At 41.9% G+C, this 15,507-nt stretch overlaps 1 protein-coding gene across 8 annotated transcripts in view; it reads left to right on the top strand.

The window, feature by feature from the left end:
- Positions 1–15,507, top strand: part of pde5ab (phosphodiesterase 5A, cGMP-specific, b) — a 287,017-nt gene that overhangs the window by 80,644 nt on the left and 190,866 nt on the right. For 4 of the 8 annotated variants that reach the window (XM_049568810.1, XM_049568811.1, XM_049568809.1 and 1 more), the window contains exon 1: positions 9,341–9,612. The exons of the other annotated variants lie outside the window; for them this stretch is intronic. In XM_049568810.1, the coding sequence (XP_049424767.1) occupies positions 9,515–9,612 (98 nt within the window). In that variant the 5' untranslated portion in view covers positions 9,341–9,514. Of the gene's footprint in view, positions 1–9,340; positions 9,613–15,507 lie in introns of those variants that run through there. 8 annotated transcript variants of the gene reach the window in all.

Here is a 15,507-nt window from a genome sequence, read left to right as displayed (position 1 = left end):
ATTATATCATATTGATTATATATTCCTAAATCCTGTCAAGAAATATAAAATTTCTCCAACCACAGGTCAGTAACTCGTGTTTTTTTGGGACCCATACATTGACCCATATATCTATGAACCCTTAAGTTAACCATAAAATTAGAAAATTTGAAAACTAATATATAAATCTGTATAGTAATTTTTCGGAACAAAGAAAAAGTTATTAATCAGTAGGATTTCTCTTTACCGCCACATCGCATGAAGTGGTGGTAAAGACATTTCTGAATTTTTAGCTAACTGCTAAAAGTTTGACTGGTCAAACTTGCTAACATCACTTCAGAGCTAGCTAGCAATGTACTTAGTTTCTATAGAAGTGTGAACAAATTGCACTACAATTCAAAAACATTAGCGAACTACAGCATGTTTGGTGATGTGCTGTGGCATTGGCATGTGCTCCAGTGTCAAAGCGGACTGACATAAGCCTCGTTTCCTCCAAACAATTTCAGTATTTTACTTTTGGAACCAAAAGTAAGCTTTCAGACAGGGTACCTAGACCCTAGCATTTCCACCGCAAACAGTACCCTTAAATGTGGGCGGGGTTGTTGTAACTCACTGCTCCGCCCAGCACTCACTGTATTTCCTCATTATTGGTGACACAGATGGAAGTCTGCACCTCCTTTGTCCTCCATAGACAGGGTTACATGTCTCTCTCCATGGGATATTTAGAATAGCGGGTTTCTGCATTTAGTCATTCTAAGGCAAGCATAAGGGTTTAGTGTTGCTGTAACCGGCTGGAATGACCTCTGCAACGCTTTTTTTTTTTTTTGCAAGTGAAGATTAGAATATATTCTGTCACATAACCCAGCCAAAATTGATGTATACATGCTTGAAGATCCACTCATTACTAAGTGTATGTCATATAAAAACTAATGTAATGGTCAGAGTTGTCATATGAAATATCTAAGGTGTGTTGACTGACATATGTCTTCACCTCATGCATTGAGTAACATTACAGGTTAACGTTCCACCTTAAAAGTTGCCGGCAGTTGGCCCGTTGAATTAAGTTATTTTTTACTCTGTCTACAGCTGCTGCAAAAGGCAGCAAAACATCCTTTCATTTTATAGTTACAGTTTACGAATAAAACTCCCCACGGTATGAACAGTGGGTACATGAGCCTCAAAACCAGCCAAAACTCAGCCCTGAGCAGAATGACTGTCCGCTATTGACCAATCAACGGACTGCAGTGTTGACAGCTCCACCTTTTAGTACAAGATCTGACCCCAACAGAACGGGTACCAAAAATAGAAACGGTACAGAACGGTTCCATTGGTACCATCCAGACTTTTCGCAGTGGAAACGGAACACAAAGCGTACAAACTGAACTGTACCGTACAGCTTGGTGGAAATGGGGCTATAGGTACCAAAGTAACAAACTCTGAAAAAACTTTATTGTCCTGCAAAATGTTTGATGTAGTGTTAATGACAGCAATATTAAGGGACACCCATACTTTGTGTAAAAATAAAAGTCACATGTACCAAAGTTAAATATTTGAGAGGAAATATATGATAGCGGTGTCAGTTGTAGTTATAGCAATACAGACCAAAAATTATTCATTCAAGAGAACATTTAAGCATAGTGGAAAGAGAAATAAAGCATTCTACGCAATGATAATATAAATAACAGGAAAAAGCTTTTTTTTCTTAAATATTTATTCCAGGGACATAAAAGTGCCCAAAATCAAATAATCACCCCAATGCAGGATGATCAATGTGATAACGAAACAACCTGTGAAGACACAATGTAAAGAAACCACAGGTAGACAGAAGAGCAAAGATGATTTGTCTGTTAGTGTGTCTCCTTTTGCATCTCACCAGTAGACTGACTGAGGCTTTGTTGGCTCTGATTGGCTTTCTGTGCTGTGGGGGTGGTGGGAAGCTCAGAGGGGGTTGGGATGCTGCTGATGGGTTCCCCCTCGGGACAACCAGCCACCATCTGCTGGTAAGGTAACACCACTGGTGGGGGCCAAGTGTACAGCTGGGGGGACCCTGGAGATCAGCAGAGTAAGGACAGACACAAGCTGAAAGCCACTACACTTTATCAATAAAAGCCTGTACTCCTCCAGCTATGTAATTCACAGGAAAACTGATAGAGCTGATTATTTGTGTTGATATTTCAGTGAGAAAGGTAATGGTCATCTCTAAAACCACTTTGACACATTACTTTGTGAATATGTGCTTAGTTTGTGTGGGAAATCTGCATCTTTCTGGGGACTTTAATACTGCAGATGATGCTAAAAAGTCATGATGTAAAAGCAAAGGTAAATTAGTATACACAAACTTTGTCTGTGGTGCTCAGCAATGAATTTAGTTTCATACCTTATAGTTGGTGTGTTTGTGCTCTTTATTTTCCTATTCAAATGTAGATATTCAAATGTTTTGCATAACTTCCTTTATATTACTAAAGGAACTCTGTTGTGACTGTAAATTGCTGTAATACAACAGCAGGGTTTAGGTGTCTGTGGTTACTCAGTAGAAAGATGATAGTGAATTTACTTTGACATTTTAGGTTCGTTTTAACCCCTTTACTTCCTGTTGACCCCTTTATCATTCCCTTGTGCTTGTTAAACATTTTGGATAAATTACTTTACTTTGAAATCAGGTTCAGGTTGCAGCTAACTATAGCTATCAGGAGCTTTTCTCTACAGTAATTATCTGGTATATTTTAGTAGTGGCCTTATTATATAAAAAAAATTGAACACCAAACCAACGGTCAGCCATTGGTCAATGTTGGGCCAGTGGTGAGTGGTCGTGGCCTAAGTCGCTGTGATGCATTCCTCACTGTTGCCTTTCGTCAGCGTTAGTCAGCTTTTTTCCATCGATTCACCATGATGAATCGGTGTTGGCAACTGCGGGGCAGCTGGTGTATGAAATCACTCTGACTGGCAGATCTGCTCAGCACACCAGAATAAAGTCAGGAAAATAAACAAAGAGCTTAAATCAAGAGGGAGTGAGATCAAAACAAACTTGTACCATAAGGTCAGATTATTTTTCTTTATCCACTGAGCTCTTTAGCCAGGGGAGTTGCTAGAAGTTGAAAACATCAGGGGCTTTAGCCCAGAAGTGGGAACAATTCTTTACCTGGGAGTTAGGGGGTTTCTCCCCGGGAAAATTTTGAATAATTCCATGTGATTTTAATGTATTTTGACAAAGAATGAGCCCTCATCTTCTATTATTGGGTTGCCCAAATTGTTGCTTAAAACCTGTTAAACCCGAAAGTCCCCCAACAGGGAGACTTTGAGAATGACTTTGCAAACAGTGTGAAACAATGCACTAATCACGAAGAATATGCTGCACATCAAATTAAACAGCAGAACCTGGGCTACAAGGCTGTATAAACCCTTTTTACATTCCCCAAACACAGCTCAAACAACAACTAAATAAATAACAACACAACAGAACATGGCACTCTTAAATACTTGATTCTGACTGGTCAATCAACAAAATTGATGTTTATTTCTTGAGGTATCACCGCTGATCCACTGCTCCGTTGCTAGGGACGCCATAGCAACGGCCTTAGACAGAGGAGCATCAAAATCAGTTAACGTTAGTCCACACAAGCCAAATAGGATCGGAGTGGCAAAATGCAGCATTTTCAGGAAATCACTTTTAACGTTTTTGGAGAGGACAAAACACTTGATGTTTGGCTAAAAAATGACATGTCCCGAGCAAAAAAAAAAAAAGAAAGGAAGAGAAAATCGCAGGGCCGTCAGGAGCAAACTGGCACTAACAACTAGAAGAAGTAAGTAGTAAGCCATTCCCCTGTCAGGAGTTATTTTTCAACTGTCACTGACTCACTATACATTATCCCTTACTTCACATTTAGATGTGTTGTTGTGGTCAGTTTGGAGTGGGAAATACATGAAAAAATCGAAACGGACAGTTGTATGAGCATATACTAAACATCATTAGGGATTTACAGAAACAAAAAATCAAACATATAGTCATGTACATATGCCATGTGAGCCGGTGTGACAGTGAGTGTGTTGTGTACTGCTGTGCTGCTGTGTTGCTGTCTGTTGTGTTCCCGTGCCGTGCCGTGGACTTTAGGTTGGAAACGAGGTGCTTTATTAGTAAAAAAAACAAACAAACAAAAAAAAGCTTTGACTTCTGCTACTTTGCCTGAACCCAGTAGAGCACAGCAAAGCTTTGGGGTTCAATTTGGGCTTAGATGATTTTGTTGTTTCTATTTCATAAAACGTTCCTTCATGCAACATTTAATTAAAAGAGCAGCAGAAGAACTGTTCTTGGAACGAGGGATCAGACGATACATGATTTTATTGTGGACTGCAATAAAAAAAACCCTCACAGTAGGTTGAGCTCAGTAAATTTCCATTATAGGGATAACTGTGAATATTGTGTACAGCAGCACCCAAACAGAAACTGGGCAACAGTGGCAGAAACTCTCCAAAGAAAACAGGCTGTATACGCACCAACCTTAAAACTCTCATAATCTCATCACAAGTTGTTGCATATCGCTGCTTTTACAGCAGACTTTCATGTTGACATATTACACACAGAGTATTCCCCTGAGTCTGCTGTTGATGTTCTGAGATGCTGCAACCAATGCCAGGACTGGAACGAAAGCACATAGTTAGCTTTAGGCAACAAAAACACTTGGTTAGGTTACCCATCACAGTTTGGCTGTACTTTCACATGGAAAGCAAACACTAGGCTCTCAGGTGAAAGTCTGGGATTTGTTTGATCCATCCACCGCCTCTCCCGCTTGCACTACTGGGACTTTCCAACTCCTTACATTATATCGTTACAGGCAGCATTTAAAAATGGTGCCATCTCGGGCGTACCATATCGCTGCAACAGGTACCATCTGGCAGCGTTATGAACTGACACTGCCCATCTGCAAATCATACTGCCATGACAGATGCCTACCGGCTGACTGGCGGCGAATCATAACGCTGGGAAAGGCGGCTTTTGGCATTGGTGTCTAACGCCAAAGCCACTGACAAAGCAACAGTATTTGATGATTTTGGAATGAGAGGGGCTGCAAAAAAGCAAAATATGTCTCAAGTATTGGCATATTTACAATCAGAATTTATAATGCCATTTGGAATAGTTGAAAAGCCTGACTTTTTAAGATGACTGCTTGTTTTTCACTAAAAAGGATGCTGATTTAACAAAGATGTGTCCTATCTGTAAGGCAATGGAAAAAAATATTTTTTTCTGAGCAAAATGTGATTCCAGTATATTTTGGTGCCAAGTTTTAAACGGGATGATCGACCAATCATAAATTACAATTATTTTGGCCAAAATAATCATGAAATCGTCCCATGCCTTCTTGGAACTACTGCATCTTTCTGACCAAAATAGATAATTCCTTGGGGAATGTTGGAATGTTAATTTATAACCATATGGGAACATCCTCCTCCCCATCTCCAAAGGTTTTCCCAGAGACTGTTAATGATGATTTAATGGAGACCTTATGCGGGCAGCTTTTTTTTTAAGAGGTGGAAAGAGACAGCATATCAAGCTACGTCTAACCCTCTTGAATGCCATATCTAATATGACTAATTCACTGTATAGCAGGGGTCTTTAACATTTTTCATGCCAAGGATCCCTTAGCTCAAAGAGGGATGGAGCAGGGACCCCCTACCATATATTTGGTATAAAACTGAGTTGCACTTGAGATAATTCTCTGAATATTTTTTGGGTCTCTTGTTAGCATTTGCCTTTAGCTGCTAATTCAGCAGCAGCTGTATAGCATGGCTAGCTGTGTTAGCCTCACCCCCGGCACTTTCACTCATGTTTTCTATGGTGAATGATATTTCAAAGTCTCTTGCTCACTTGCTAACTTACCAGTGTATTTCAATAGTACGTAACTGTTTGTTTAATGTTGTGTGCTGTAAATTGAATGGGTTTATTTTTATGAACAGGCTGCTTTACCTTTGCGAATAATGTGTAAGATTCATGTTCAAGTGTTAAATTTAAACCTAAATGAATGATCAAAAAATAGTTTGGCGGCCCCCCCTGCAGTAACTCTGAGGACCCCAGAGGGTTCGCGGATCCTCTACTGAGGACCCAGATCATAAGGTCATAAGGGGTCATCTGGGATTAAGCACAGAGGCTACAACTTTCTAACACAAAGCCTGTGTTACCAACTCAGAAAGTGGAGTTTGAAAGATGCCGGTTAATACCAGGGAGGATTACGGAGGCAGAGTCCTGCACTGGTCCATTTTTGCAAACCCACACCCATCCATACCCGTAAAGCTCAGTACCAGAACCGACCCGTTACCTGTCATTATGTCTAAATCAAAGCTGCACCAGCCTAAACCCATTAATAAAAGTCCCGCAACCCGACCTGCACCTGTGATTTGACACATACAGACTACAGTCACTCACATTAAGGTGGGTTCTCCATTCTTGAATTACAAATCCAGCGAAGGAAAAGTCTCTTTCACTGCCTGCTCTTCATGCCGGGATGATGAAAACATTCTGTGCAATCACTGCCAAGTTAGGAAACATTTTAGCATGCTCCTTTCACCACTGTAAAACTCAAAAGGATCCCCCTTGGGTGTTTTGAACTCTATGTAGGCTGCCACCTCATCCTCAGGCTGCAAAGTTTCATCATCGAAGTCCTCCATGTTGGTGATGAATGTGACAAAGGGGTCCATGGTTTGACTTGTGTCACTGTTTTTCAAAATAAAAGATATTGCTGCTTGATAATAGGGTTTTAGATGTCAAAATAGTGCACATATACTGCTCATCTTTTTCATGTGTTTAATTCTAAAAAATGAAAAATATATTTTTGTTCTTACTCACTGCCCATCTGTGGGTAGTTAATTTTTACCCGTGCCTGTAACCATGAATTTATATACACACACACATACATATATTTACCTGTTAGCTTTTTTGGACTACTTGCGGGTACCCAACTCAGTGCAGCACTCTGTATGGAGGTATAAGAGACTTGGCTACAGCATTGGAGGGGGGTTCCTTTCAATCCTACAAAAGCTGAAGCCCAAAAAGCTCTTATTCAACTGTATGCAGTTACCCAGATCTTCTGCATTGTGCAGACCATAGAGCACCAGAGACTTATGGCAGCCGAGTAAAGCCTAATTCACATTACATGATTTTCACCGTGATTTTGACGTTGCAGAGGATCTTGAGAGCCACCTTGGGTCAGAGGTGAGTCAGCAGATAGTCTGCCATGGCGAGTCCTCGTGTGAACAAGCCCACCAGCAAGTCGCCCCCTCATCTGTGACTGGGACTGCATATCTGGCATGTGTGTGACACGACTGACAAAGAGCATCAGCCAATGAGAGGCAGGATACATCCCACGTCAGCACCCAGGAGGATGGAAGAAATGTGAGGAGGACAAGCTGCAGGGTTGCCAGGTCGCGATATTTGTTTTCCTACTATGATGAAGGCAAGACCTGCCCTACTCTGCCTTACTCTGCCTCCGACTGACTTACCCCGACATTCTTACCCTAACCCTAACCAGTCTCATTCCTCATGTCTAAACTTAACCAATCCAGTGAAAAAAAGCAATGACTACTAGCCAATCAGAGGGAGAGTAAGGTGAGCCATGCTTTTGCCATAGTAGGGGAAAAAAATTAGCTGCCAGGTTCTAGGTATTAGCCATGACTTTGGGCTTGTTTTTTTGTGAAGTCGCTTACAAATATTAGTAGTCGCGGGTTGCCTTTTTTGGGCTTGTTTCTAAAGTGGAGTTGCTACTTTGGGCTTGCTCTCTAAACGTCGCCTTTCAATATATATTTATATCCGTCGCTTCTTTTGGGCTTGTTTCCATGGCCCTGGTTGCTTGTTTCTCTCCCAAGATCTGGCAACATTGACAAGCTGGCAAACAACACCAACAATGGTGGCATCCACAGGATCACTGGGAGCACACTGTGTTTGGACCCAGGCCCTGGAGGCAGATCTGATTCAACACTGGGAAGAATATCCATGCCTTTACAATGTGTCATATCCAAGTTAAAAAACATAGTTTGGTGACGTCACCGTGTTATCTGGAGCTCTGTCGGTGAGGGCTCAGTGGAGAAATCTTGTGGTGTGCACACATAGGTCGTAACGCAGTTGAGGAGACTCCCGATGACAGAAACACATGTCGCCAGGTATGAACACTCAAAAGATTACAAGTCTCTGCGACACAAACTCAGGGTAAAAATCATGTAATGTGAACTAGCCTTAAGGCCAAGTGTGGCTAGGTGGCTGGCACTCCACTAACTTAAATTGGGTTAAAATGATTCAGTCTTTCAGCTCTTCTACACTTTTGAAATGTTACCAGCCCGAATGGATCAAATCCTGATAGTAAAATGAGTCATCTTGCGGAGGTTGTGAGGTTAAAAAAATGTATTCATAGATTTACAGATCTTACAGTTTAAGTCTACAGGTATTTTTGGGCCCAATGGCATCAGGTGATGGACCCAGATGGTGTAATTCCACTTTAGCCACTATTTAAAATTGGCTTCAAAGCCAGGCGTACTTCTAAGTTGCTTATGGAGGACAAGTCTGACAAATAGGATGCCACAGGAATGAGTCCTAAAACCCAGAAATGAGAATGAATGAAATGTGTTTTAATTATGAAATTACATTTATCATATAAATACATATAACTTGTATTGCGAGTAATTAAAGTTAGTAGGTAAATTGTTGTACTTGATCCCGATTAAGGGTCAACCACAGATCTTTTTATGGGCTGCCCCTTGGCCTTGGGACAGGGTCATCTGTATCAGATGGGCCTGATTGCTGAGAGAGGCTTTTTGACGAGGGAACCAGTACAGAGCTAATGTTTGCGTCGGCCTGCAGTAAAATGTAATTCCTGGGGCACTCTATATAGAATATATGGTGCTGCATTATGGGAACTGTAGGAGGTGGTTTTGGAACTTGAGGCAGACTGTGAGCCTGGATATCTCCCCCTCTGATGTGTTGATTTAAACCATACTTAAAAAATCTGTCTCATGTGAGTCCACCAATTTTTTGAAAGTGTGATACTAAATGACTGGAGTGACCCTTTAATATCCGCAGTTCAAAATTGTTTCCTCAACAAATAACATTTACATAGCCTATCACTAGAATAAAGTGCATGGAATTAGAAAAAAAAAATATCAAACAACCGTTTTTTTTACTGTACATCTTTAGTTTTCAATGCCAATCTATGTCTATAATGACCTATAATGTTTATTATTTAATAATGTTGCTGATAATAAAGTAATAGTGGTAACAAAGGTGAGAAAGAGGAGGCACCTATTGCTGCTCTCTCTCTCTCTCTCTCTCTCTCTCTCTCTCTCAGTGGTCGCTTCACCATCTAGGAAACGCTCAGTCAACGCTTTATTATCCGCTCGCACCGACCGACCGGTCCCCGACAGAGCAACTCTCTCCTCGAGCCGCTCTTTCTTTCTTACTCTGTCTCTGTCCTCCTGCATATACATTATTCGGTACCGTGTACAGATGTAGACGGTAACCGGAGCTCACAGTGGGAGACTCTGTTGTCGCGTTTGCGCCATGGAGGACTGCTGTCCTCCGGAAAGCGAAAGGATGGAAGCGTGGCTGGACGACCACTTGGAGTTCACCCACTCCTACTTTATCAGGAAGGCGTCAAGGTAAAAGGAGGGGGTGGGGCTGTCACTTAGTGAGAACAGTAAACCTGATTCACTTTGTTTCTGTGCAGCCTCATGAATGTGACTGTACTTTACAGTGGGAATCTCTGCTCAGTTTGCTTTTGTGTGCAGCCTCACAGCCAATCATGAACAGTTTCATTTCCTTTTTTTCAATATAATTTTTATTAGGCATTACTTTACCTCTGTATGAAGGACAGGAAGGCTATAAACCCTTCCCTGATCATATCTAACAGTTAACCCAGCCTGTCCTGCACAAGTGACTGTGGCTCTTTAGGTGTACTGTGACCTGGAAATGTTGTGTCCCTGCTCAGGTAGAGCTGCTGTAATGTACTGTGATTGTCATGGTGTCCACTCACAGCTCAGCTCTTTTTCATTTCAACACCCACTCCACAATCAGTAACGGCTCTGAGAGTTAGGGTCCTTAAATGATTAACTTTTACTGCTGCCAATGATTCTGTTAAATGCTCAGCATGTGCTGCTGAAGAGGTTCTTGGTGATAATTATACAAGCACTTAACATAGATGCCCTGCGCTTCGAATTAAAGGGGAACTATGCTCAATTTCAAAATTCATTAATGTTATTCCTATGGTCTGTGACAGTCCAAAATATGAGTAAACATGACTCACTCCCAAACCTAGCGTGCTAAAACTTAAATTTGTGACGTCATCTAGTGTTAAGTCCAGAGCTGCTCCATAGACAATAAATGGTGAAAGGTGTTCTAGATCAGTGGTTCCCAACCGATGGGTCACGGTCCAAAACTGGATCAGGGTTTCATTCTGATTGGACCGCAAGTGCTGAATTTTCCAGTTTTTTAAAAACCAGGGATGCACAGTAATACCGGCACGCCATTGCTATTGGTTGATACTGGCTTTAAAATAAAATATCAGAATCACCCAACATGCTTTGTCTTTGCACAATGAATGAATATTACATAAATTGAAAAGCATTGTATTTCATGTCTCCATCTGCTGGTGGGCCATCATGATAAGAGTATGCATGTATTATATGATGTTAATTCCACTTCAGAAGACACTTGATGACGGGGAAAAAGTGGATATATCAGTATGGGTATTGGATATTGGTCAAATGCGTTGTTGCATATCAGCATACCAGATATTGGCAAAAAAATCCAATACTGTGCATCCCTAGTAAAAACACACTTTATTTTGAAATACAGTGAATTTTTGACACAGAGATTTTATTTTGAAGTGCTGTCTCCTGCTGTAGAGTGAGTGGCTAACAGACAGCTACCTGACAGAGACAGCAAACTAGCTTGACAACATGACAAAACACAACTATGATTAGGGATGCACCGAAATGAAAATTTAATCGCTTGGCCGAATACCGAGTACCGAATACCGAATACCGTTGTTTAGTTTTTCATTAGTTTTTCCAGATAAACCCCCTCCAGATTAGTGTTGTCACGGTACCAAAATTGGGACCCACTGTACGATACCAGTGAAAATATCATGGTTCTGAGTAGTATCACGATACCACAGCAAAAATTAGGCAGATGTGCCTTTTGTCATTTATAAAAAGATAAATCACTTTTCTATAATACATCAATGATATTTCAATGGAATAAATTACTTATTGACTTATTCATACTTCAAAAACAGCATCAATAAGTGATTAACATGGGGGGGATCAAAATAAAATAAATAAATAAAATAAAAATCAACCAGCCACCCTCCTCCCCTGACAAGTAAAGAACAGTCCCTTCATAAGTAAAGAACAGTCCCTTCATAAGTAAAGAACAGTCCCTACAGTGCGCTGAGGTTTGTGGACCGTTACCTGCCACAAAGAGAGAAATGTGAACGGCTCGTTTCTCCTCTGACATACCTATGTGCTGCCACAGCTCGGCTGTTCAGGTATTTCTGGGCAGTCATGACATCAACAAAGAGGAAATTATTGGACCTGGAGCCGGACTTCTCCGTCGCCGGTAAGCCGTTATCTTGCGCCGCGGAGCACTATGGCCACCGTATTAGACAGGAATACATTCCTGTCTGTGTCTGTGACCCCTGTTCAACCCACAACTGGTGGGATTTGCCTTTCGTTTCTGCTGCTGGTTAAAATCTCTACAGCAGAGCGTGCTCCTGAATGATTTGTTTTGCTTGCACAGAACTATTTTTAGTTGCAAATGCGAGTCCGGTGACGGACGGAGTAAAATATCACCACACTGCCGACATTTTACTCCGTCCGTCACCGCAAGCTGTTTGATTATGTTATCAAAACACGCCGCTATTATTCGGCCTTGCTTTTCACTTATTCCACCGAATACCAAATGTGTTTTTGTGCAATATTCAGCCGAATATATTTGGTTACCGAATATTCGTTGCATCCCTAAATATGATCCTGAATGTATTAAACTTTTGAACCTTGAACTAATGACTATGGAGAAAAATGGACCCTGTGGTTGGACCAGTTGGGATCCACTGCTCTAGATGACACTGATACCCCTTTCCCAACAACATGGAGCTGGTTCCATTCCAGTTCCTGCACTCAATTTTTAATCATTCAGAGCATTTCAGTCAAAAATAAATTGGTTCACAACCCAGAAAGTTGGTTCTCATCTGGAATAAAAAAGCAGGTATTTCCTTGACCTGAAGTCAATCAAACAATCAATTTTATTTATAAAGCCCAATATCACAAATCACAATTTGCCTTACAGGGCTTTACAGCATATGACATCCCTTTGTCCTTAGGACCCTCGCAGCGGATAAGGAAAAACTCCCCAAAAAAAACCCTTTAACGGGGGAAAAAAATGGTAGAAACCTCAGGAAGAGCAACTGAGGAGGGATCCCTCTTCCAGGATGGACAGACGTGCAATAGATGTCGTACAGAACAGATCAACATAATAACTTAACAGTAATGAAGTGAAGTGAAGTGCAAACCTTAAGACATCAGTGGGCATAACATATTCTACAGGTTGGAAAGAGAGGGTGGAGAAGTTGAGTGAGGAATAAAAAAATGGTTTCATTAATAGTTGGTTCATGCTTGTTTTCTTGGGACAAACAAATACCTCTACCAATGGAAAAAAAAGTTTGCAGGTAATCTACTATTGTTAACTTCTATTGTGCATTGTGCAAGGCCCTTTGTTGATGACACATCCTGGATTACCATGGTGTTGAAAAGGGGTATGAGAGGGGCATGAGAGCACCCATGGGAATGTTCTGAGAATAGACCAAATTACTGTGACGTTGCGAAGCAAACTTGTTTATTTTTGTTGTCATTTTCAGCTGTAACTGCAACATTTAAAGACTTAGGGCTCTAGTTTTCCGGCGCAGCACAGGGTGGCGGAGCTAGTTTTGAGCAGCGCAACCCGAGGCGCGCTCAGTTTGGTAGTTTGGCAGACCGAGGTGTGCTGAGATGGGTGTGGCGGCGCAGCAGGGGGAGGTGTTGACACATCCAGCTTGGCGCAGTGACAGTTTCGTGCCAAAAGGCTTTGCCGAAGGTGCGCTAAAAGCTCGCCAGCTGAAACCACGTCTACTGTCAGCGCAGGCGGAGCGCAGCCGGTGTAAGTGGAAGTTTGGCTGACCGGCGGACAGTGCGCACACGTCACTTAAACCTCACAGGCAGGTTTCCAGAATGTCAGGCACATTAACGATGCAATAAATAGCCACAAAAGCCACTATTCAATGCAACTATCTGCAATCAGCACATAAATGTATCTCTATATCGACTGTCCCGTCACATCTGATGTCAGATCAAAGGGGAATGGCACCATTTGGCACGTTTGGCACACATAATGGAAACCCAACCTGATTTGATTAACACAGCTGCAGACTGATGAGTTCACATCCCTCTCAGCCAACCACAGACAGCCATAGCATCATATATATATATATTCAGCATCTGTCATCCTAGAAAAGTCAAAAGAAAAGAAACAGAGTGAGACTGCGAGAGAGGAAGAGAGAGAGCGCACGTGCGTACGAGAGAAATGCAACATTGATTTACAATTGTGGTGACCTCCTCCCAGGCTACCTTTGCATCATCAGCCCGTGGAGGTCTGCTTGCACTTCCGTATATTCGGACACTGTGAGCTTGGACCTCCCAGACCAAAACATCAGTTTCCTCCTGGGAGGACGCTGCTGCTCTCTTCTGCCATGGCGATTTGAGTAAACTCTCATTACGCCTTCACGCGGCGCATTTAAGGGCGAGAAGAGGGGCTCATTTGATTGGTGTGATGTGTGTAAAACCCACTTCTCTCCTCCCTCTTTCCGATTTGCGCAGGAAGGAGGGACGGAGGTGGGAAAGAGGAGTAGCTGCGCCAGGCGCACAGTGTGCCAAACTTGCAAAATCCGCCTGGCCACACCCAGTTGGCGAAGCGCAGGTGCGCTGCGCCCCCGCCTCGCCCGGTCTGCGAAACTAGAGCCCATATAGTTAAACATGGTGGTTCGATCTATCTATCTGACACTTCTGCTGTGCTCATCTTGTGTACTGTGTTGCTTTACTATCATATTTGTTGAACCAAATCTATAGGCACAGAAGCTAAATAATGTGCTGCTTTGGACAGGGCTGCAGCAAAACATATTCTAGCCACCTAGAAAAAAATAATATTAGTGTAAGTGTGCGCTACATTTGAGTATTTGCTCTGGTTTACTTTACACACTAACTGATTGAGGCAGCGGTAGACTAGTAACTCTTGTGTTCTGATAAGTAAAATAACTGTTTTTGTCAATGGAATCTTAGTATAACTATTACTATATGCGGGCAGCACGGTGGTGTGGTGGTTAGCACTCTCGCCTCACTGTAAAAGCCCGGGCCAGAAACTGTGAAGCATGCGCAGAGCGCCTAGGCCAGTTTGTGTGCAATTGACTGTATACATGCACGAGTAATTCAACTAATTCAACTTCCAATCGCATTATCTGGGTGTATTAGTCTGAATTTGAGAAATTCGATTTAGTATGATTTCAGTTGGACTAACACAATAAATCCATTTTCTCGAATGCCATGTAATTGACTGAGCCCATTCAAACTTTATATGGAAAAAAAAATCTTTGTCGAATATTCATATCAAACAGCTGAATCTGATTTGACTGACGTAATTCTGAGTCGGGTACAGCCCTAGACTTTATACCTTGTGACATCACAAGTTTGAGACTTACTTCTCTGGTTTCTGTCTTTGAGAGAGTAGCTCATGTTCACAAATTTTGGCTGAACTTTCCTAGGCCAGGGAAAGAACATTAATTTGGGTGGTTTTCCCCTTTTTCTGTTGCAGCCTCCTTATTTTAGACCTCAGAAAGTGTGGCTAGGAGCAAATTAGCCATTTCATTTTGCAAATATATATCAGTGTTTTTTAGGCAGTAGCAGCTTTATGAGGCTTCTTTTGCTGCAGGCATATCTGAGCATTTCATCAGCCTGGCAGCACCTCATCAGGACACTCTAGGTCTGTGTTTGTTTTTGTGACAAACCCCTTCAGACCCATTTATCCACTTAAACCACCATGGCAACTTCACTTCGTTTTCTTTTCATCAAGTAACTGCAGCACACATTATCTCAATCCTATCTGCATCTCAAAAAATTTTCCATAAAAAACATTGTCAGAGCCCATATTTTCCTCTGTTTCTGTTCTTGACCACATTACAAAAAATGCAAAAAAGCAGTGCAAGAGGTTTGTACACATCAGCCATTCTGCCGTTCTGGTTGAGAGGCATTTCTTAGAGAAGTATTGATTCAGCCACACCTCCCCTGGATACATTAGGGTTGGCTCTGTGGGGAGGTAAGCAGCTCAATGGGAGAGCCAGGAGGACTGAACCTGACTGGCTCTGACACACTGCAGTCAGATAACAGCCCATTCTCTTCAAGTTTTATTTGGCTGGCTCGGGGCCTAAGATACCATGGTTAATTTCATGGCCAGTGCATGTTACCGTATTC

This window comes from Epinephelus fuscoguttatus, linkage group LG23, assembly GCF_011397635.1.
Source record: "Epinephelus fuscoguttatus linkage group LG23, E.fuscoguttatus.final_Chr_v1".
Classification (NCBI taxonomy): Eukaryota; Metazoa; Chordata; class Actinopteri; order Perciformes; family Serranidae; genus Epinephelus; species Epinephelus fuscoguttatus.
Note: the sequence above shows the minus strand (reverse complement) of the source record. Positions and strands in the feature narration are given on the sequence as shown.